This window comes from Micromys minutus (assembly GCF_963924665.1).
Source record: "Micromys minutus genome assembly, chromosome: 30".
Classification (NCBI taxonomy): Eukaryota; Metazoa; Chordata; class Mammalia; order Rodentia; family Muridae; genus Micromys; species Micromys minutus.
Window position 1 is genome coordinate 24,466,642 of NC_137965.1, and position 25,008 is coordinate 24,491,649.

Below are 25,008 nucleotides of genomic sequence, written 5' to 3' on the forward strand. Positions count from 1 at the left end.
CACCTGTTACTCAAAAGTGCCACCTGCTCTTCATCTGAGTGTCATTGCTGTCCCCCACTCTACACTTTCTAGACACTGGTGATCCATAGTGGTTCTGTATGTGCAGCCTGCATAAGGCTCTGACTTAAGTCTCTGCTAGTGTGTGCACAGTGTGGAGGTGAGCTTCTCATGGCTGTAGTATTTGCTTAGCATTCACAGAACCCTGGCTTCTATCTCCAGGAATTGTGTGTGCACATGTGTGAGACCGTGACTTCAGTTTCTAGGGGTTGTGTGTGCATATGTGTGAGACCCTGACTTCAGTTTCTAGGGGTTGTGCTTGCACATGTGAAACCCTGACTTCAGTTTCTAAGGGTTGTGTGTGCACATGTGTGAGACCGTGACTTCGATTTCTAGGGGTTGTGTGTGCACATGTGTGAGACCCTGACTTCAGTTTCTAGGGGTTGTGTGTGCACATGTGTGAGACCCTGACTTCAGTTTCTAGGGGTTGTGTGTACACATGTGTGAGACCCTGACTTCAGTTTCTAGGGGTTGTGTGTGCACATGTGTGAGACCGTGACTTCAATTTCTAGGGGCTGTGTTTGCACATGTGAGATTCTGACTTCAATGTATCGGGGTTACATTTACACATGTGTTAGGCGCTGAGTTCACTTTTGGGAGGTTTGTGTGCTTAGCATGCAAGGGTAATGTGTTCAACTCTAGTAATGGTGTGTTCATGAGGCTCTGGATTCAATGGCACTTATAAACTTTTGACTTTTTAATGAACTCATTATTGTTTAATAAATTGACTCTATTGGTTGTCAGTCTCCTTTGTGCTGCATTTCAGACACTGAGTAGTTATAAGGCCCCCAGGCCAAGTCCTCACAGCAACAAACTTAAGTGTATCGTTAGTTTGTTTTATTTTTGAGTAGCAGGATTCCAAGAGTCTCATGATGAGCCATGTATGGTCATACTTCCCTTAATGCTTGAACTGAGAGGCAGAGGTGAGCAGATCTAGTGAGTTTGAGCCCAACCTGGTGTACACGGCAAGTCCTAGAGCAGCTAAGATTATAGTGAGACTCTTGTCTCAAAATAGTCTGTGCTGATTCCCAGAAGCCCCCCTTTGTTGGTTATTTTCGATTACTGCTCATGATGGCTTCAGAGAAGTGGGGCTCCAATCTCCAATTCAGGAGAGAAGATGCAGCCTTGTGTCATGGGCATGGGCTCAGTTACCCTCTAGAGTTAAGGGTAATTTCTGATTGTGGTGACATACCTCCTATGAATGCTATTTTGTCATCAAAGGCATTGAGAGGTTGTGAGAGGAAGTATACGACTACACCAACAGAGCTAGATCTGATGAGAAACCAAACCTCTCTGCAGCCCCCCTCTCTGCTGCCCCCCTGCCTCCTCCCCTGTGGCCCCTTCTGCAGTCCCCTTGGGCCCCCACCTGGGCCCCACACGTGGCCCTCCCTCTGGACTCTCCCCTCCCTGCGGCCCTCCCTCTGAACTCTCCCCTCCCTGCGGCCCTCCCTCCTGGCTCTCCCCCCCTGCGACCCTCCCTCTGGGCTCTCCCCCCCCCCCGTGCGGAACCCCCTCTGGGGTCTCCCCCCCATCCTCCCCCCCCATCTGCAGTCTCCCCCTCTGGGGTCCCCCCTAGGGTCCCCCCTGGGGTCACCACTGTGCCCCCCTGAGGCTCCCCCCTGAGGTTCCCCCCTGACGCTCCCCCCTGCGACCCCCCTGCACCTCCCTGTGGCTCTCCTCTGCGGCCCCCCTGCACCCCCCCTCTGGGGCCTCCCCCTCTGCAGCCCCCCTCTCTGCCCCCTTCCAACCTTTTTACCCTTCTCTGTTCCCCTCTGCCCCCTTGGTCCCCTTCATGTCCCACTCTTCCTCCTCCTGTCCCTCTCTTAACCTCCTGCCCCAACTCTCTCTGCCCCAACCCTATCTTTTTCTGTGCCCCCCACTTCTTTCATTCTCTGCCCTGCCTCTGACTCTTGTGTCTGGTTCTGTTCTCATGTCTTTTCTGTTAATCTGTCTGCCTCACTTTGTCTCTATCTTTGTCTCTCTCTCTCTCTCTCTCTCTCTCTCTCTCTCTCTCTCTCTCTCTCTCTCTCTCTCTCTCTCTCTCTCTCTTGCATGAGTATACTGTAGCTCTATTCAAACAAACCAGAGAAGGGCATCAGATCCTATCACAAATAGTTGTGAGCCACCATGTGGTTGCTAAGAATTGAAGTTTGGAAAAGCAGTCAGTGCTCTTAACTGCTAAGCTATCTCTCCAGACCCTCTTCATGCTTTCCAAGAAAGCAAAGAATGAGATGAAGTTAAGACTTGAGGGAAAAGGTTAAGGGGAGACGGAGAGACTTTGTTTCAAGGGTTTTCATGTTTAAGACAGTCCTCATAGCCCTGGCTGTCCTGAAACTCCTTTTGTAAGCCAGGCTCCCCTCTCAGATTCACCTACCTCTCTGACATCAGAATGCCTGGATTAAAGGGATGAACCACAATTCCTGGCTCAATCCCAAATCTTATTGGGGATAGGACAGTCTTCTAGTTGAGTCCAACTTTGATCTATGAGTATAGACACAGACATGCAATTCATTGCATCCTCAGTGTGTAGAAATAGGCATTGTTCCATCTGGAATACTGGAAAAGACATGGGAAAAGTTTGAATCCCCTGAACACATGTAAAAACCCAATGTGATGGCTCATGCTTAAGTCCCTGTCCGGGGCAGGGGAAAGGAAATGAATCCTAGAAATTTGCTGGCCAGCCAGTTAAGCCAGCAGTGCAGGCTTCATCTTCCATGAGAGTCTGTGTCTCAAAACCAAGATTGATCAACTCTACCAATAGTTAACACTCATTCCTCTTATTTGTACAGCTGACCCTCGGTCCATGACAGAACTAAACTTAGGATGGTAAGTTTTAGTGTGAGGTGGGAGGTATAGGGGAATCCATTAGTTCCATGGTGTTAAAACAGACTTCTCAGGGATCATGCCCTATGCACATCTATTCACCAAAAACAGAACCTGCAGAACAAAGTAATGGTTGCATCGATGTCCAACAGTGTGAATGAATGATTTTTCCTGGATTTACTAACAAAAGGGTTGGTGCAGAGTAACTTCCAAAGGTTGGGTATGTTGCAAAAACAACTGGACCACTGTGGCAAAAAAACAACAAATTAGCAGGTGGATTATAGGATCTGAACCCCCGGGGCTCTGTGCACAGCTTAGCATGGAGGCAGCCAGAAGGTCCAGAGATCTCTTCCATGCAGTTGCCCTAGTCTGTCTCCTCCTCCCATCACACCCTACCTCCAAGCTGTGAAAAGTCCTTTGTATGTGGTTGGAGGCTGACCTTTCAGAATCTTCCAAATTTTTTTCTCCCAGACATGGGGTCCTTTATTTGCCTCCAGAAAACATTATCTGCCTCTTCCTCAGAATGTTTCAGTTCTAAGGAAACTTGAGGTATGCATGTAAGCTCAGAAGACTTTGAGTAAGTTTTCTCCTTGTATCATGTGAGTGTAGGAAATAAAACATAGTCCTAACATGGCCATCAGTTTTGGTGGCAAGTGAAATATCTTCTGGCTCAAACCTGCAACTGTCTCAAAAGAACAAACATTTATAAACTTAGGGTTAGGTAAACTATATCCACGTTATTTGCAAACAATGTTGAGACTTATGAGAAAGCATTATTATAATAAGTATCTGAATATACATATGAACAAATATTTATATATATACACATATATGTACATATATGACTACAGATGATAATATACACTGTCTTTATATCAGTGGTTTTAAAACTTAATGCTGTGACTCTTTAATGCAGTTCCTTATATTATGGTGAGGACCAAAACCACATTTTTTGCTTCTCCATGACTTCACTTATGTTACAATTCTAACAGTATAAAATTTATCTGATTTGCAGGATGTGTGATATGTGACCTTTGAGAGGGTTGTTTAACTCCAAAGATGCTGAAACCTACAGGTTGAAAATTACAGCTTTATATAAGGAGAAGAAATGTTATCATTTTTAATCACAAAGATTATTGTGTGTTAAAGTACAGAAGTAAGGCCTAGGGATATACCTCATTCACAGCATGCTCACCCAGGCCCAATAGGATTCAATCTGCAACCCTATATGAATCAGGGATAAAGAATATACTTCTAATCCTAGCAGCAAGGGCAGTAATGAAAGAATCAGTAGTTCAAGGTATTCCTTGGCTTGAATCAGTCAAGTCCCTGGTTAAGGAGAGACCATGTCTGAAGAAAAAATATATAGGGGGTAAGTGTCTTCTTATGTTTATATTGCTGTAAAGAGTAGCTATGACCATGACAACTGGTAACAGCATTTAATTGGGGACTTGGTGTACAGCATTGCTTACAGTTAATCTATGATGAACATGGCAGGAAGCTTGGAGTCAGAAGGCAGTCTTCACACTGCTCGGTATCTGACAGCCATAAAAGACAGCAACACACTGCAGAGATGCAGATTGGATTTGGTGTGGACTTTTGAAAGCTCCCCCAACAAAGCCACACCTTCTAAAAACTCTGGCCAAGACATTCCAATATGTGAGCTTATGGGGTACATTTTTATTCAATCACAGTTTGCAATGGAGAAATGGTTTAGTGATTAATAGCAACTGCTATTTTTGTAAGAGGACCAGTGTTCACTAAAATCACCTATATTAAGTGGCTCAGAATACCATGAACTCCAGTTCCACCCAGGCGCATTTCCTCCTCTGGCTCTAAGGATGGTTGTGTGCACACATACATATTTAAAAAGTAAGGTGAAATTTTTTTTCAATTACCAGATAGGTGACTACAATGGAAAGATCAGGGATGACCCATGTGCACCCAAAGGTGCTCAGTTTTAAAGACAACTCTAATTATAAGTATCAAATGAACCACTGCTTACACAGGTCTGAAATTTGAAGGCATTTAGGTTGACTGAAGAACACTTATGCCTAAAACCTAGCACCTCATTGTGACACCCAGCCTAAGTCACTCACAACAACTCATGTAGAATGCACGTCAGGGTCCTAATGGGAGCACCTTTGCTTGTCTCTGCTGCTTTAGTGAATGTCTGAGACGTAGGTCCTGACATCACGAACTACTTGGGCCTAAACTGAGCAAAGCCTTACACGAATCCTTCATGCAGTTTGTAAAACTGGAGCAATTAGACTGACCTAATGCTTCCTCTGTGTTGCAGAAAGCACAATGAATCCTCCAGAAAAAGACAATAAGGCAATCCCGAGAAGTGAAGAATTGGAGCAGGAGCAGTCATCAGGTTTGTAGGAGGGGTGAGATGTAAAGATAGGTGCACTTAAAGCCACATGCTATACAGGCTTTTATCTGAAAAAGTAGACCTTTGAATTTTTTCCTGTGTCCATGAAGGATTGGAGTTTCTTTCCCAGCACCCACATAAGGGACTCAGATCTATGTATAAATCGAACTCCGTGAAATCCAACACCTTTGTCCTCTGCTGGCAAAATACTACTACAAACCGATACATAGACATATAACCAAAAGTTAAAAATAAGTCTTTGTTTTAAGGTGGATGTTTCCTGAGGCAGGAAACCTAAGGTTGACCTTTGGCACCAACATCAACTTGCACATACAATTCTACACTGTTGAGAAAGATCCGTGCATGGGGGGATAATTTTGGGTTTCTCATCTGTTGAATGGTCTCTATCCCTGTCCTTATCCAGCTATGCATACTGCTTTAAATGTGGATTTGTTTAGGGAATATGACTACATTTGTCTGCAACATTTGGATAGTTCTTGGTTCCATTGAATTGTATCAAAAATTTAAAAATTGCCATGACAATTTCTTGGAGCAAAATGGTCAGCTTGGCTCATGATATGGAATGCATTAAACTGTGCACATAGACTTCCTCATGCATATATACACACAGCCACCATGACAACCAAGCAAAGGACAAGATTCTACTGAGAAGTCATTTCAAATTCCTCAGGAACCCCTACTCAAGTCCCTGTGCAATTGTGTCTTGATGATGTTTGGGTAGCCACAACTCTATGGCTTGATGTGCCCAACAGCTGTATAATGTCCAGGGACAACAGTTAAGAGATCCCCTCCTCATTCTCTGTTCAATTAGGGTAGAGGGAATTGATAAAATTATGTCTGTTTTGAACTAAATGCAATATCCTCTCAAACACCAAAATTCAAGTGGCTCACTTCTGCTTGTAACTCCATTCCAGAGTCTGAAACCCTCTTCAACCTACAAGAGCACTAGTATGCACACAGAAACATGTAAAAAAAAGAAATAAAAGAATATTTTTCAAAAATTGATAGGTGCCTACAGAGGGAAAGACCATGGTTGACACCTGTGCATTCACAAACTCAATGTTGAAGACACCTATAATTACAATTATCAAGTAAATAGCTGCTTACACAGGTCTGAAGTTGGAAGAAATTGAGAATGACTAGTGAATATGAGCCCTTAATGTCTGACCCAGTACCTCATTGTGATACCCACCCTAAGCCACACAGAAGAAATAATGCAGATTGCATGTGTGAGGATCCAGATGGGAGCATCATTGCCTATCTCTGTGCTTCACTGGACCAGAGGCAAAGGGTCTGACATCACAAATGACAAGAAACATAACCTGAGCAGAGGCTTGGCATTAATGCTTTATGTAGTATGGACATGAAGTCTTCTCATCGAGCTTGGAAAATTAGACTAAATATTAACACTTTCTCTGTGTTGCAGAAAGTAAAATGACTTCTCCAGAAAAAGTGGATGAAACAATCACAAAAGACAAAGAACCAGACCAGGAACAGACCACAGGTTTGCCTGCAGGGTGGGGTATCAAGATGGGTACACTTAAAAGCCACATACTGATGGTTTTTGTTTTGTAATTTTTAATTAGTACCCTAAATTTTTCTGTGTCCACACAGGTTATATTTGTTATACAAGTACCAACATCAACTGGCTCAGAGATTCCTGTTAAATATAGGTCCACAACATCTAACACTTTGGTCCTCTGATGGCAGAAGGCTAATACATATGCACACTTAGACATGTACTTAAAAGATAAAAGCGGGTCAGTTATAAAGATTCTAAAGTCACATAAATTGACCTGACACATACATCCACATGCACACATATACTTAACACTTACTGACACACACACACACACACACACCCATACACGCACACACACACACATATGAAGAAATCTTAAATGTTGACATGGAGTGTATGCACACTTAGACATGTACTTAAAAGATAAAATTGGGTCAGTTATAAAGATTCTAAAGAAAGTCACCTAAATTGACCTCTGACACATACATCCACATGCACACACATACTTAACACTTACTGACACACACACACACACTCACACACCCACACACACACACATGAAGAAAACTTAAATGTTGACATGGAGTGTGGAAGGTAATTTTGGGTTTCTCATTCCTAGTTGACTGGTCACTGTGCTTCTCCTTATACAGTGTTCACATTGGTTTAATGTTGTTTCTTTCAGGGTTTAAGACTCTTTCTACTTTGCATGTAGGAGTGTCAAAATGGAAGAATCATTGGCTGACTTTTATGTGCTTTATTAAACTTCTTAGAGGAAATGGATCCAACATCACAAATAAATGAGCATAACCTGAGCAGAGGTGTACATTACTCTGTAATTATGTGGTTTGATGTAAAATATTCTCATCCCTTTTCAGAGAGTTGGGCTAACATATTAACTTCTATGTTGCAGAAAGCTCTGCCACTACTCCAGAGAAAGATAATAAAGCAACCCTGAAAGATGAAGGACCAGAGCAAGAACAAATATCAGGCTTGAAGAGATGGTGGGATGTGAAGACAGACACATTTAATGCCGAATATTGTACAGGTATTTATCTAAAGTATTAGACCCAGAAATCTTAGATGTGTTCATGCAGAATTAAGGTTTGATTACTATCACCATCATTTTGCTCAGAGATACTTGTAACTTTAGCTCTAAAAATTTCATCATTTTGTCCTTTGCTTCCATAAGGTTAACGCATACCCACAGAGACTTGTAATTGAAAATTTAAATGATTCTTTGATTTAATAGTGGATGTGTACTGAGGAAAGAAACCTATGGTTGAAGTCTGACACCCACATTAACATCACACATTTTTGACACTAATCACATACCACACAGATATGTACATGTACAATTCTAAATTGTCCAGGTAAGGTGGTTGAGGGTGATTTTAGCTCTCTCGGTCCACGTACACTGGTATGTGTGCCTGTCCTTATTGCACTATTCCCACTGGATTAAATGATCCTTTAAATGGTACATGAGTCTTTATAGTCCTCGACATGTTTTGGTGACAGGGATCTTGCTTCCATTGATTATATCATGAATTTTAAGGCCAACTTAACCTCTTCATGGATGGAAATATTCATCTAGGCATCTGATATTTGCTGCACTACATTTGATCTGTGCATGCTCATAAAGCTATAATTAGTAATGCTGAATCTAGAGGATTGTCTTGTTCTGCTCAGAGTAATGCTTCCAGCACTAGGACCAGACTTCAATTCCCTCAGCCTATCTTAAAAAGCCAGGTGGTAGGAGCATTTGCCTTTGATATCACCACCACAGTGGCATAGACACGGGATTTCTGGTGCTTTCTTAGTTGCCCATTAAACATGGTGAGATCGAGAGGTTTAGTGAGACTCCAAAACTAAAATTGAAGACCAGAGAGTGAGGTGTGTGGATAAGATCACATAGCCATACTTGTTGAGGATGCAGGTTCAGTTTTCAGATCCCACAGGCAAGCTCATGTCTGTAAGTCTAATTCCAGAGTATCTTCCATGATGTGGTCTCAACTGGCACAGGCTACATAGGGATCAGGGACATACGTAGAGGAAAAGCATTCTTATATAAGAATAAATGCAAGTAAACATTATGATTGAGAGTGACTGAGAAAGACATGGAAAGTCAAGCTCTGGTCTGTATGTGTGCACACAATGTGCACATGGAGCAGCCTACACTCATGTACCCAAAGGGAGTGTCATGTCAACCCTGAGCCAACAGTGCTCCTATACAAAAGTGACTCATATTACTGACATTTCCTCAGCAGCCCCTACCCAATCTCTGATGCAATTTTCAATTTCTTAATCTTGCACGGGTGACTGCAGCCTCAGGACTTCATGAGCTGAGCATCTCTATAATGTCCAGAAGAGAGCAGTTCACATCTCATTCCCATTCTCTGTTCAGCAATGGTAGAAGAAATTGATGCAATTAATATCTCTGAATTGAATTAAAAACAGTAACCTATTCCACTTTGAAGAACTAGTGTAAAATGCCTGTGTTAGGGCCCAAATGAGAGCATCATTGCCTGCATATCTCTGTGCTTCGTGATTTTCTGAAGAATAATAAAAAGACCTAACATCACACATTACATGGGCATAAATGGAACAGAAGCTTACATAAATCGTTTAACTCTTTACTTTTTAACTTATTAACTCTTCCCTTTTGCAGAAAGCTCCATGAGTACTCCAGAAAAACAGAGTAAAGGGACCCAGAAAGAAAAAGAAGCAGAGCAGGAGCAGTCATCAGGTTAGCAGGGATGGTGTGGTGTAAAGATAGGTACATTGAAAGCCACATCCTATAGGTTTTTATCTGAAGAATTAGACCCCACAATTCTAAGTTGCTTCATGTATGTTGGAGTTTGGGGACTGCCACCATCAGCTGGCTCATACCTAATGGTAAGTTTACCTCCAAAAAAAAAAAAAAAAAAAAAAAAAAAAAAAAAAAAGAAAAAAGAAAAAAAGAAAAAAGAAAAAAAGTAAAAAGAAAACCAACACCTCTGTCTTTTGCTTTCACAAGGTCATACATACCCACACCTAGACATGTAATTAAAAATTAAAGATGATTCTTTGATTTAACACTGGATGTTTCCTGAGGAAGGAAACCTATGGTTGACCTCTGACACATCAACATGCACACACAGTTTTTACACTTATGCCATATCACAGACAAATATACAGAAACAATCTAAATGAACTAGATCGTGATTGAGGGTAATCTTTGGTGCTTTAACCTTAGATGACTGGCAACTGTGCCTGTCCTTATCCAACTATTCCCACTAGATTAAGTGATTTCCAAGGATGTGTGATTGTTTATATTTCTCTGCATGTTTTGGAAGGTATTCCTTGGTCCATTGATTATATCATATATTAATCACATGAATGATTTCTTGGAGGGATATTTATCTAGGAACCTGATATTTACTGCATTACATTGTATCAGTGTGTGCACATAGAGCTGTAATTATTTAGGTTGAATCTAGAGACTTGTCTTGCTCCGGGAAAGAAATGCTTCCTGCAAGAGGAACACAGATAAATTCCCAGAACCTATCTAAAAGTAAGTTGACAGGGTCATGTGAATATAATATCAAAACCATGTAGGCAGAGACAGGATCCCTGGTACTTGCTGGCCAGCTCAGTATCCATGGTGAGAGCCATGTTTAGTGAGACTCTCCAAAACTAAGCCTGGTGTTCAGAGAGAGAGGTCAGTGTGTAAGATCATACTTCTAAAGAATGATGGTTTACACTCAAGTTTCCTGATGCAGGTTATAACTGAAAGACCAATTTCAGGGAATCTGCCATCTAGTATTCCCAACTGACACTGCCTGTATAGGGTACGAGGACATAAATCTAGGAAAAGCATTCCTCAATAAGATGATGCATCTTTAAAAATTAAGATTGAGAGTGACTGAGACAGTTATGAAAAGTCAACCTCTGGTTTAGGTATGTGTACTCAGTTCCTCAGAGTGTGATGTACTCTTCAGGCTTCAAGTGAATATGCATGTACACATAAACATGTAGAAAAAAATAAATGTATATATTTTTCAAAAAGTAATAGTTGTCTACAGAGTGGAAAACCCAACATTTGACATCTGTGCAACAAAAGGCACAATATTTTGAATACAGCTCTGATTACAAGTATCAAGTGAGGAGATCCTTACAGATTTGAAATTTCAAATCATTGAGGGTAAATAATGAAGCTAAATTCCTTATGCCTTTGAATATCTCCACCTTGTGACACACACGTCTGTTCACTAAGGATAGTGGGAATTGATACATTTAATATCTCTGGTTTGAACTAAAAGCAATATCATACTGCACTCAAACACCCACATTCAACTGACATCCGCTTATAACATTACTTCCACAGAGTGTGATATCTTCTTCAGCATTCAAGGGAACCTGCAGGTACACAAAAACATGTAGAACATATATATATATATATATATATATATCAAATTTGATAGGTGCTTAAGGGGGGAGGGCACAATTGTTGACATCTGTGAACCAAAAGGCACAAAATGTTTAAAACTCTGATTACAAGTATCAAGGAAATAGGTTCTTACACAGGTTTTGAATTTGAAATAAGGAGGAAGAGCCCTTAAGGCCTATGACTCAACTCCTTTTTGACACACACTATAAACCACTGAGAAGAATCAGTATAGACTACATGTGTGAGTGTCCAAATGGGAGCATCAATGCCTGCCTATTTCTGTACTTCAGTAAACTTCTTAGGTAAAGGAACTGGTATCACGTCTACATGGGCATAAACAGAACAGATGCTTACATTATTCCTTTGTGTGCTTTGGAAATAAATGTATTCATTCCCAGAAGTGAGAATTATACTGTTCTATTAAATATTCTTTTGCAGAAAGCTCCACAATTACTCCAGAAAAAGAGGGAACAGAAAACCTGGAGGACCAAGGAGGAGGGCAGGAGCAGTCATCAGGTTAGCAGGGATGGTGTGGTGAAGAGGGAGGTACATTTAAAGTCACCTTACTGCACAGGGTTTTATCTGAGGAATTAGAGCCCCAAATTTTTTGCTTTTATGCTAAATTGGAGTTTGTTACCTCCACATCTGACTGTTAATCATCTAGCTCATTACCTACATGTCATTTTAGGTCTAAGATAACCAAGACTCATACATACCCACACCTAGATATGTAATTGGAAATTAAAGATGATGACCCTTAAATTTAACAGTGGAGGTTTTCTGAGTTAAAAAACCTATGGTTGACCTCTGGCACAACAGCATGCACACACATTCTTGACACTTGTCACATATCACCCACATATGCACAGAAACAATTCTGAATTGTTTAGACAGAATTGTTGAGGGTAGTTTTCAGTTTGTCAGGCTTAGTTGACTGGTATGTGTGACTGAAATTATGTCTCTTCTCCCCTTGGATAAATGAATCTTACAAGTATATGTGACACTTTATATTTCTCTGCAAGCACTGAGGGAGGGGTTCTTGGTTGCATTGATTGTATCATGATTTAAAAATCACCTTAACAATTGCTTGAAAGGAGCTATTCAGTTAGGCACCTGGATTTTACTGCAACAGATCGCATCTCTGTATGCATATATAGTTAAAGTTGAATCTAAGAGGCTTGCCTTGTCTTGCTCTGTCAAAGTAATGCTTCCTGCAAGAGGACCTGAGATCAATGCCCAGAATGTATGTAAATGTCAGTTGGGAGTGTTACCACCCCGGAGGCACAGACTGAAGATCCCTGGTGCTTGCTGGCCAGCCCAGTATCCATGTTGAGATTCAGGTTTAATGAGACTGTTCAAAGGTAAAATTGGAGGCCATAGAGTTAGGTCAGTTGATAATATGACTTAATAACACATCTGAAGGATGCAGGTTCAGTTTTCAGCCTCCTCATGCCAGCTCAGATCTGTAATTCTACTGTCAAGAGATCTTCCAACTGGTGTTCCCAACTGCCACAGCCTGCATAGGGGATATGGACATACATAGAGGAAAAAAATAAGCACACATGCATCTTTAAAGGTTAAGATTGAGAGTGACTGTTAGTCATGAAATGTCCAACTCTGGTTCATACATGTGTACACAAATATCCACATGAAGCTGCCCACTATCAGGTACACATAGTGAGATTCCGTCAATGAAGAGGACATGCTTCTTCAGAAATGCGACTCCCAATGCTGACATTTTCCATGGAGCACCTAACCCTCTCTGGTGGAATTTTCAGTTTCTTGATCTTGCACTGGTGACTGCAGCCTCAGGTCTTCATGAGCACCACAGCTGTATAATGCCCACAGGACAGAGGTCCACATCTCCCCCCTATCCTCTGTCCACTGAGGATAGAGTGAATTGAGAAATTAATAACTCTGCCTTGAACTATAAACAGTATAATATTCCACTCAAATACCCACATTCAAATGGCTCAATCTGCCTGTAATGCCATTTTCAGAGTGTGATACCCTCTTTAGCCTTCAAGAAAACCTCCATGCACATAGAAACAGTTTAGATAAAACAGTATACATCTTATTCTCAAGTGAAAAGTGCCCACAGGGGTAAAAACAATTGTTGACAGCTGGGCACCAAAAGGCAAAAAATGTTGAGCACACCCCTGGTTACAAGTATCAAGGGGGAGAGGTCTTATACAGGTTTTAAATTTGAAATCATTGAGGGTAACTAATGAAGAAGCAGCCTATAAATGCCTTTGAACAGCTACTCCTTGTGAAACACACTGTAAGTCACTCAAAAGACCTACTGTAGTATTCACATTTGAGGGTCCAAATGGGAGCATCAATGCCTGCCTATTTCTGTACTTCAGTAAACTTCTTAGGTAAAGGAACTGGTATCACGTCTACATGGGCATAAACAGAACAGATGCTTACATTATTCCTTTGTGTGCTTTGGAAATAAATGTATTCATTCCCAGAAGTGAGAATTATACTGTTCTATTAAATATTCTTTTGCAGAAAGCTCCACAATTACTCCAGAAAAAGAGGGAACAGAAAACCTGGAGGACCAAGGAGGAGGGCAGGAGCAGTCATCAGGTTAGCAGGGATGGTGTGGTGAAGAGGGAGGTACATTTAAAGTCACCTTGCTTCACAGGGTTTTATCTGAGGAATTAGAGCCCCAAATTCATTCTTTTCATGCAGAATTGGAGTTCGATTGTTAACCCCACATCTGGCTATGACATTACCTACATGTCATTTTAGGTCTTCATTTTCATGCAGAATTCGAGTTCGATTGTTACCACCACATCTGACTGTTAATCATCTGGCTCATTACCTACATGTCATTTTAGGTCTAAGATAACCAACACTTTTGTCCTTTGCTTCTACAAGGCTCACAAATACCCACACCTAGATATGTAATTGAAAATTAAAGATGATGATCCTTAGATTTAACAATGGAGGTTTTTTAGGAAAGAAACCTATGGTTGACCTCTGGCACATCAGCATGAAAACACTTTCTTGACACTTGTCACATATCACCCACATATGCACAGAAACAATTCTGGATTGTTTAGACAGAATTGTTGAGGGTAGTTTTCAGTTTGTCAGGCTTAGTTGACTGGTATGTGTGCCTGAAATTATTTCTCTTCTCCCCCCTGGGTGAATGAATCTTACAAGTATATGGTACTCTATATTTCTCTGCATGCCTTGAGGGAGGGGTTCTTGGCTGCCTTGATTGTATCATGATTTAAAAATCACCTTAACAATTGCTTGAAGTGAGTTAGTCAGTTAGGCACCTGAATTTCACTGCATTCAATTGCATCTCTGTATGCATATATAGTTATTAAAATTGAATATAGAGGCTTGTCTTACTCTTTCAAAGTAATGCTTCCTGCATGAAGACCAGAGATCAATGCCCAGAATGTATGTAAATGTCAGTTGGGAGTGTTACCACCCTGGAGGCACAGACTGAAGATCCCTGGTGCTTGCTGGCCAGCCCAGTATCCATGTTGAGATTCAGGTTTAATGAGACTGTTCAAAGGTAAAATTGGAGGCCATAGAGTTAGGTCAGTTGATAATATGACTTAACAACACATCTGAAGGATGCAGGTTCAGTTTTCAGCCTCCTCATGCCAGCTCAGATCTGTAATTCTACTGTCAAGAGATCTTCCAACTGGTGTTCCCAACTGCCACAGACTGCATAGGGGATATGGACATACATAGAGGAAAAAAATAAGCACACATGCATCTTTAAAGGTTAAGATTGAGAGTGACTGTTAGTCATGAAATGTCCAACTCTGGTTCATACATGTGTACACAAATATCCACATGAAGCTGCCCACTAACAGGTACACATAGTGAGATTCCTTCAATGAAGAGGACATGCTTCTTCAGAAATGCGACTCCCAATCCTTCAATTTCCGTGGAGCACCTAATTCTGATGGGATTTTCAGTTTCTTGATCTTGCACTGGTGACTGCAGCCTCAGGTCTTCATGAGCACCACAGCTGTATAATGCCCACAGGACAGAGGCCCACATCTCCCCCCATCCTCTGTCCACTGAGGATAGTGAATTGAGAAATTAATAACTCTGCCTTGAACTATAAACAGTATAATATTCCACTCAAATACCCACATTCAAATGGCTCAATCTGCCTGTAATGCCATTTTCACAGAGTGTAATACCTTCTTTAGCCTTAAAGAGAACCTGCATGCACATAGAAACAGATTATATAAAACAGTATACATCTTATTCTCAAGTGAGAGGTGCCTACATTGGTAAAAAGCAATTGTTGATGCCTGTGCACCAAAAAGCAAAAAGATGTGGAATACAGCCCTGATTACAAGTATCAAGGGGAGAGGTTTTATCCAGGTTTGAAATTTGAAATCATTAAAGGTAACTAATGATGAAGCAGCCTAACTGCCTTTGACCAGCTACTCCTTGTGAAACACACCCTGGGCTACTCAGAAGAGCTAGTGTAGTATTCACATTTGAGGGTTTGATTGGGAGCATCACTGCCTGCCTATTTCTGTGCTTTAGTAAACTTCTAAGATAAGGGACCTAACATCACATGTACATGGGCATAACCAGAGCAGAGGCTTGCGTTATTCCTTCATGTAGTTTGGATATGAAGTGTTCTCATCACCATCTCAGAATTATATTGACATATTAATTCTTCTCCATTGCAGAGAGCTCCAAAGAAGGAAGCTAAAGCAATCCTGAAAGACCAAGGACTAGAGCAGGAACAGTTATCAGGATGGTAGTGATGGTGTGGTGCAAAGACATTTATTTAAAGCCACATGCACTACAGGATTTAATCTGAAAGAATTACGCCCCACAATTGTTGTGTTCATACAGAACTGGAGTTTGAAAATGTCACCATCAGCTGGCTAAGAGCTATATATAACTTTAGCTCTGACAAAATGAACACCTCTTTGTGTTCCTTCCATAAGCCTCATGCTTACCCACACCTAGACAAGTAAATTAAAATTAAAGATGATTCTTTGATTTCGTGGTGAATGTTTACTAATGAAAGAAACTTTTGGTTGACCTCTGAGGCCCAGGTCAACAAGGACACACTTTATTGACACTTATGACATATCATACATGTATTTACAGAAAAGACTATTTTGGACAGATTTGTTGAGGGTAATATTGAATGCTTAAAGTCTAGTAGAGTGTTATCTATGCCTGTCCTTATCTCTCCATTCCCACTGATTTAAATGATTTTTAAGTATATATGACACTTTATACATGCATTGATGATGGGGGTCCTTGTTTCTATTGATGGTATGTTGACATTAAAATTCATGATACAAATTTCTTGGATTGAAATATTCAGCTAGGCACCTGATACTTGTTGTATTACATTGCATCTGTGTATGCTAATGGAGCTGTAATTATTAAGGCTGAATCTAGAGGAGTGTCTTGTCTTTCTTGCTCAAAATAATGCTTCCAGCTCTAGGACCAGAGTTCAATTTTTTGAACCAACCTAAAAAAGCCAAGTGGTAGGAGCATGTGCCTAAGATTTCACCATTATGGGGGTAGAGACAAATCCCTGGTGCTTGCTGGCCAGCCCATTAAACACTGAGATAGAGCTTTAGTGAGACTCTCCAAAACTAAAATTGGAGACCACATAGTTTGGTCAGTTGATAAGATCACTTAACCCACTCTGGAGGATGCAGATTCATATTTCAACACCCTCGTACCAGCTCCGATCTGTAAGTCTAATTCTAGGGTATCTTCTGTCATGAGTTCTGAACAGACACAGCATCTATAGGTTGCCGGGACATACACAGAAAAAACATTCTTCAATAAGCATAAATCCAACTTAAAAATTAAGATTGGGTGTGACTTAGAAACTCATAATGTTAACTTCTGGTTCATATATGTGCACAGAAATGTGCACATGGACTTGTCCACTTGCATGTACCTATGAGAGTCAACCATGAAGAGAACATGCTCCTTTTGAAAAGTCAATCCAAACCCTGACAGTTTCTGAGGAACTCCTACCCCATCTCTGTTGGCATTTACATGTCTTGATCTGGCACTGGTGATTCCAGCCTCAGGAGTTCTTGAGCCCAACAGCTCTATAATGTCTTGAGGGCAGCAGTTCCTATCTCCCTCCCCTAAGGTCTGTTCACTGAGGGGAGAAGAACTTTATACATTTAGTTCAAAGCAAAGATACTAACTGTAATACCTTATTCTACTCAAACACCCGCTTTTCAAGTGGCTCACATGGGCATGCAACTCAGTTCATAGAGTCTGTTATCCAATTTACCTTTCAAGGGCACATGCATGTATACAGAAACAAGTAAAAAATGAAATGTGTGCATTTAAAAAAAATCATTACATGGTACAAATGCAAGAGACCATGATCGACACCTGTGCTCCCCCAGGCACACAATGTTGAAGACACCTCTAAAGTATCAAATAGCTGCTTATATTCTGAAATGTAAAGATTGAAGATGACTATTAAAGATGAACCCTTAATGCCTATGACCTAGCACCTCCTGATGTCAGCCAGTTTATGCCACTCAGAATAGTGTAGAATGATTGTGCAAGAATCCACACTGGAACATCATTGCCTGCCTTATCTCTAAGCTTTAGTGAACTTCTGAGGCGAAGGACCAGATATCACTTCTATATGGGCATAACCTGATCAGAGGTTTACATTATTCCTTTATGTGTTTTGATAAAATGTGTTCTCACTCTGGATGGGAGAATTGGACTGACTTAATTCTTCTCCTTTGCAGAAAGCTCTACCACTACTCCTGAGAAAGAAAGTAAAGCTATCCTGAAAGACGAAGGACCAGAGCAGGAAGAGACATTAGGTTTGCAGGGATGGTGGGGTATGAAAATACATTTAAAGCCACATGCTATACAAGGTTCCTTTCCAAAAACATTAGACCTCCAGATCTAAGTTGTGTTCATTCTGAATTGGAGTTTGATTACTACCACCCATGTCAGCTGGCTCCGAGGTGTGTGTAACTTGAGCACAAAGACAATCAATACCTCTGTCCTTTCCCTCCGTAGAACTCATACTTGCCCATACCTATTGAAGTAATTGAACGTGAAAGATGATTCTTTGATTTAACAGTGAATGTTGCCTGAGGAAGGAAACCTATGGTTGACCTCCTACATCCACATCAACATGCACACACATTCTTGACACTTATCACATATCACACACACATGTACACAAACAATTCTGAGTGGGATGGACAGAGTGGTTGAGTGTAATATTGGGTGCTTCAGTCCCAGTTTACTGGTATGTGTGCCTGTCCTTCTATCACTATTCCCACTCCATTAAATGGATCTCACAAGAGTATAACTCTATAATTCTCTGCATGCTTTGAGAGTTTTCTTGGTTCCATTGCTTGTATCATGAATCTTAAAATCACCTTAACAATTACTAGGAGGGAAATGTTCAGCTATCAGCTGATATTGACTGCATTAAATTGCAACTGGGTTTGTGTATAAAGATGTTATCAATAAGTTTGAATCTTGAGGCTTGTCTTTCTCCAACAAAGTAATGCATCCAGCACCTGGACCAGAGTTCAATTCACAGAACCCTTCTAAATATGTCAGGTAGAAGGGGCATGTGCCTATAACATCACGACTAAGGAGGCAGATATAACTGGATCCCTCATGCTTGCTGGCTAGCAAAGACTACCTTGGTGAGATTCAGTTTTGGTGAGGCCCTTCATAAATAATTTGGAGACCAGAGAGATGGCATAGTGGTTCTGATCACATAGTCACATATTTGTAGTATGCAGGTTCAGTTTTTGGATCCCACATGCCAGCTCATAACTATCAGTTTTGTTTCCAGGGCTTCTGACCTCTTCTTTCTCATCAGGCACAGTTTACACAGGGTACAGTGATATTTATGTATTTACTTTTCAAATGTTGTCGCCTTTACTGGTTTCCCCCATCTTCCATTATGCCTTCCACTGCCTGAAAAATGATGCCCCCTCTCACATCCACCAATACCATCTCAATACCATGCCATTTTCCTAACATGGAGAAACAAGCCTTTAAAGACCAAGGGCTTCTCCTCTTATTGATACCAGTCTATGTCACCTTCTACTGCAAATGGGGCTGGAGACAATGGTTCCCCTATGGGTACTCTGGTTGGTGGTTTAGTCCCTGGGAGGTCTCAGGCATATGGGTGGTGACATTGCTTATCAGAGAATCTGTAAACCCATTCAGATTCTTCAGTAATTTCTCTAACTCATCTATTTGGGTCCCAATGTTAAGTCTGCTGGTTAGCTCAAGTATCTGTATAAGTAAGGCTGTGGCAGATCTTTTCAGGAGACATCCGTTTCAGGTTCCTGTCATGAAGCACTTCTTAGCATCAGCAGTAGTGAATGGATTTGGTGGCTATGTATTGGATTGAACTCCAGATGGGGCAGACTCCTGATAGTCTTTGCTTTAGCTTCAGCTCCACTATTCCTGTATTTCCTTCCATGCGTATTTTTCATAGGTTTTGGGGTTCCTTTCTGGGTCTTCAATAGATTCCATTGATCAACCTGCTTATCTCTGCAGCAATACTATGCAATTTTTACCAAGATTGCCCTTTAATACAGCTTGAGGTCAGAAATGGTGATTACCCCAGAAGTTCTTTTAGTGTTGATAATAGTTTTCACTATCCTGGGGTTTTTGTTTTTCTAAATGAATTGGGAAATTGTTCTTTCTAACTCTATGAAGAATTGAGTTAGATATTTGATGGGGATTGCATTGAATATCTAGACTGCTTTTGGCAAGATGGGCATTTTTACTGTGGTATTCAATCCATGAACGTGGGAACATTTTTTCCATTTTCTGGGAACTTCAATTCCTTCTTCAGAGACTTGCAGTCCATGTCATACAGATTTTTCACTTGCTTGGTTACACCTAACTATTTTATATTATTTGTGACTATTGTGAAGGGTGTCATTTCCCTAATTACATTCTCAGCATATTTATCCTTTTAGTTGATTAAAGTCTATTGATTTTTTTTAGTTGATTTTATATGAAGAGACATTGCTGAAGTTTAACAAATGTAGGAATTCTCTAGTGGAATTTTTGGTGTCACTTAGGTTTACTATCTTGCTATCTGCAGAGAGTGATATTTTGGTGTCTTTTGTCTAATTTCTAATCCTCTCACCTCTTTTTGGCTAGGACATCAAGCATTATGTTGAATAAGTGGGGAGAGAGTGGACAGCCTGTTTAGTCTCTGTTTTTAGTGGAGTTGCTTCAAGTCGACCTGTCAGGTTTATATTGTTTTACTATTTTTAGATATGGGCCTGTTGCAGTAAATATTAAAAAATTGAATTGGTTTATATTTTTACTGCTCCATGTGGTCTCGCTCCTCAAGCCCAGTTTTAGTTTGGAGCCCCAGACTCCTCTTGTTCCTGGTCCGAGTCAACACGGCATAACTTGTCCGTGCAATTCCCTTCCTTTTGTGGTTTTCTTCCACCTGTTCTCTGCCTCTCTCAACATGTATTTCTGTACCCCAAAATCCCACACAAACACAACTCTAGAGCCTGATAGCTTTTCATATAGGCTTGTGTTCAACTCTCAATTGACAAACTCTACACAACAAGATAACATCAAATAGACAAAAGATACAAACTGTCCTTCATATAAGATGCTAGACCTTAATATTCATAGCTTTGAACACCAATAACTATCAGGGTCTAGCTGGTTCTTGGCAAGTTCCATATTGGCACAGACTTCCCCTTCTGTCCTCAAACCCTTCCAGCTCTCCAACCTCTCTACTTCCCTCTCTCCTCGCAGTCACTGGCTTTCCTTTATTTTACTAAGTAATATGGGAAGGTTTAGTTGGAGTCACCAGCTAGCCAGCCCTTCTTGGGGAAGTAGAATTAACATTAAAATACTAACAGCTTCAGGACAACCTACATGGGCCTTGAATTTCTGATCTTTTATCATAAAGTGGTTCATTTTTTTCAAATTACGTTTTTCACCATCTAATGAGTTGATAATGTGGATTTTTTCTATAAGTTTGTTCATATAGTGGATTATGTTGATGGATATTCACATATTGAATCATTCCTGCATCTCTGGGATGAAGCCTATTGTTCATGATGGATAATCATTTTAATATGTGCTTGGATTCAGTTTTCGAGAATTTGAATGTTTTTTATCGATATTTTTGAGTGAAATTAATCCCAATTCTCTTTCATTGTAGGGTCTTTGTTCATTTGTAGGTATATAAGGGTAATTGTAAAGAATGAATTATGTAGTGTTCCTTATGATTCTATTTATAATAGTTTGAAGTGTATTGGTATTAGGACTTGTATGAAGATCTGATAGGATTCTGCACTAAAACTACCTAGATCTGTGCTTTTCTTTGGTTGGATGACATTTATTGACTATTTCTTTAGGAGTTATAAACTCTTTATATGGTTTATCTAATTCTGATTTGACTTTGATACCTGGAATCTGTTTAGAATATTTTCCATTTCCTCCAGATTTTCCAGTCTTGTTGAATATAGGCCATTGTATTAGGATCTGACATTGTTTTAATTTGCTATATTTCTATATCCATTTTTCTTTGACTTTGTTAATTCAGATACTCTTTCTGTGGCCTCTGCTTTGACTAAGGGTTTATCCATCTTGTTGAATTTTCTCAAAGATCAAGCTCCTGGTTTTGCTGATTGTTTTTGTATATTTTTTGGTTCTACATAATTTCAGCTCTGAGTTTGATTATTTCTGCCATGTATTCCTCTTGGGTATATTTAATTCATTTTGTTCTAGAGCTTTCAGGTATGTTGTCCAGATGCTAGTGTATGCTCTGTAGATTCTCTTTGAAAGCACTCACAACTATGAGAGTTTCTTTTATCACAACTTTTATTGTATAAGTTTTGTTATGTTGTGGCTTCATTTTTATTATATTCTAAAAATGGCATTAATTTATCTCATTATTTTTTTCTGTAAAATAGTTATCATTGAGTAGAGCATTGTTTAGCTTCCATGTATATATGGGTTTTCTGTTTTTTTTTTTTTTTTTTTTTTTTTTTGGTGTCATTTAAAATTAGCCTTAGACCATGGTGACCTGATAGGTTTCATAGAATTATGTCACTCTTCCTATTTCTGTTGAGGCCTATTTTGTTACCAATTATATGGTCAATTTTTGAGAAAGTACATTGAGGTACTGAGAAGGCATATTTGTTTTAGGATGCTATGTTCTATAGATATCTGATAAATCCGTTTGGTACATAAATTCTGTCAGTTTCACTGTGTCTCAGTTTAGTTTCTGTTTACATGATCCGTCCATTGATGACAATGGGGTTTTGTCTCCCACTATTATGAGGTGCAAAGTGTGGTTTTCATTTTAGTAAAGTTACTCTTAGAATGTGAGTTCTTGGATCATAAATGTTCAGAATTAGAGTTCATCTGGGTAGATTTTTTTTCTTTGTGTATGAAGTATCATTCCTTATCTTTTTTTATAATGTTTGGCTGAAAATCTATTTTCTATGATATTAGAATGGCTACTTCAGCTTGTTTGTTGGGACCATTTCCTTGGAACATTTTTTTCCATCCTTTACTCTGAAGTAGTGCCTGTCATTGTCATTGAGGTGTGTTTTTGCAGCAAAATGCTGTGTCCTGTTTACATATTCAATATATTATTCATTATTATGTCTTTATTAAGAAATTGAGTCATTTAATTATAAGAGAATATGGAATATTGATTGTTTTCATTTCTGGTAGAAGTGAAATTCGGTTAGTGTGCCTATCTTCTTTTGGGTTTGTTGAAAGATTAGTTGCTTTTTCCAGGGTGTAGTTTCTCTTTGTATTGGAGTTTTTCATCTTTTATCATTTGTAGCGCTGCATTTTAGGAAAACAAAATGTGTTAATGTGTTTTTTTTTTTCCTTAATATTTTTTTTAAACGATTTTATTTTTCAAAAAAAAGATAGATGTAAAGATTTTAAACATTTTTTGCTTAAAATTATACATTTTTGTCAGTACTGTTTTTTCAGACATTAAAATAAATTTTACATAAAACCATGTGAATATGTTTTTTAGTCGGTACTTGATTTTTTTCAAGGGCTTGACAGTATGCATTGAAAACGTACTAGTTGCAATAAGCGTAAAGTACATGCAAAACAAAACGCAACATGGAAATAGTCAAAGTCTTCTTGTTTTGTGAATATATGTATAGTTTTTGTTTTCTTTATTTCTTGGACTTCATACAGTCTGTGAGTTGTTTCTGGGGGAGTGCAAGCCTCTGGGGTTAGCATCCCACTATCAGTGACTGCATATTATGTCTGTTCTTTTGTGACTGGGTTATCTCACTCAGGATGATCTTCTCTAGATGCAGCCATTTTCTTAAGAATTTGGTTAAGTCATTGTTTCTGGTGGCTGAGTAGTATTCCATTGTGTATATGTACCACAATTTTTGTATCCATTCGTCTTCTGAAGGACATCTGGGTTCCTTCCAGCTTCTGGCTATTATAAATAGAGCCACTATGAACATTGTGGTGCATATATCTTTGTTGTGTATTAAAGTGTCTCTGGGGTATATGCCCAGAAGTGGAATAGCTGGGTCTTCAGGTAGTACTATATCCAATTTTCTGAGGTATCGCCAGACCGATTTCCAGAGTGGTTGTATTAGCTTGCAACCCCACCAACAGTGGAGAAGTGTTCCTATTTCTCCGCAGCCTCGCCAGCATCTGCTGTCATCTGAGTTTTGGATCTTGGCCAATCTGACTGGAGTGAGGTGGAATCTTAGGGTTGTTTTGATTTGCATTTCCCTGATGGCTAAGGATGTCGAGCACTTCCTCAGATGTTTTTCGGCCATTCGGAGTTCCTCAACTGAAAAAGATTTGTTTAGCTCTGTACCCCATTTTTTAATAGGGTTATTTGATTCTCTGGTGTCGAGCTTTTTGAGTTCCTTGTACACCTTAGATATTAGGCCTCTATCTGATGTGGTGTTGGTAAAGATCTTTTCCCATTCTGTTGGTTGCCGTTTTGTTTTCTTGACGATGTCCTTAGCCTTACAGAAACTTTGCAATCTCATTAAGTCCCATTTGTTAATCTTTGACCTTAGAGCTTGAGCCATTGGTGTTTTGTTTAGGAAATTTTCTCCTGTGCCTATGTGTTCTAAGGTTTTCCCTACTTTCTCATCTAATAATTCCAGTGTATCAGGTTTAATGTGGAGATCTTTAATCCACTTACACTTGAGCTTTGTACAAGGAGATAAGAACAGGTCTATTTTCATTCTTTTGCATGTTGAGTGCCAGTTGGACCAGCACCATTTGTTGAATAGGCTGTCCTTTTTCCATTGAATGTTTACTGCTCCTTTGTCAAAAATCAGGTGACCATATACATGAGGGCTCATTTCTGAATCTTCTATTCTATTCCATTGATCCACTTGCCTATTTCTGTACCAGTACCATGCAGTTTTCAGCACAATTGCCTTGTAATATAGCTTGAGGTCAGGGATAGTGATTCCCGCTGATGTTTTTTTGTTGTTGAGGATGGTTTTCGCTATTCTAGGTCTTTTGTTATTCCAGATGAAATTGCACATTGATCTTTCCAATTCCATGAAGAACTGGGTTGGAATTTTGATGGGGATTGCATTGAATCTGTAGATTGCTTTTGGTAGGATGGCCATTTTTAAGATGTTGATCTTTCCAATCCATGAGCATGGGAGATCTTTCCATTTTCTGAGATCCTCCTCAATTTCTTTCTTCAGAGGTTTGAAGTTCTTGTCATACAGGTCCTTCACTTCCTTAGTTAGAGTCACACCAAGGTATTTCATAGTTTTTGTAACTATTGTG

At 39.8% G+C, this 25,008-nt stretch overlaps 1 protein-coding gene across 1 annotated transcript in view; it reads left to right on the top strand.

The window, feature by feature from the left end:
* The window catches only part of LOC308439833 (NACHT, LRR and PYD domains-containing protein 5-like), a gene marked incomplete at both ends in the record, with an annotated part of 129,922 nt that overhangs the window by 68,543 nt on the left and 36,371 nt on the right, over positions 1–25,008 (top strand). The window contains 6 exons of the mRNA XM_080941746.1: positions 5,180–5,257; positions 6,702–6,779; positions 7,708–7,842; positions 9,463–9,540; positions 11,662–11,739; positions 13,738–13,815. Of these exons, the coding sequence (XP_080797872.1) occupies positions 5,180–5,257; positions 6,702–6,779; positions 7,708–7,842; positions 9,463–9,540; positions 11,662–11,739; positions 13,738–13,815 (525 nt within the window). The remainder of the gene's footprint in view (positions 1–5,179; positions 5,258–6,701; positions 6,780–7,707; positions 7,843–9,462; positions 9,541–11,661; positions 11,740–13,737; positions 13,816–25,008) is intronic.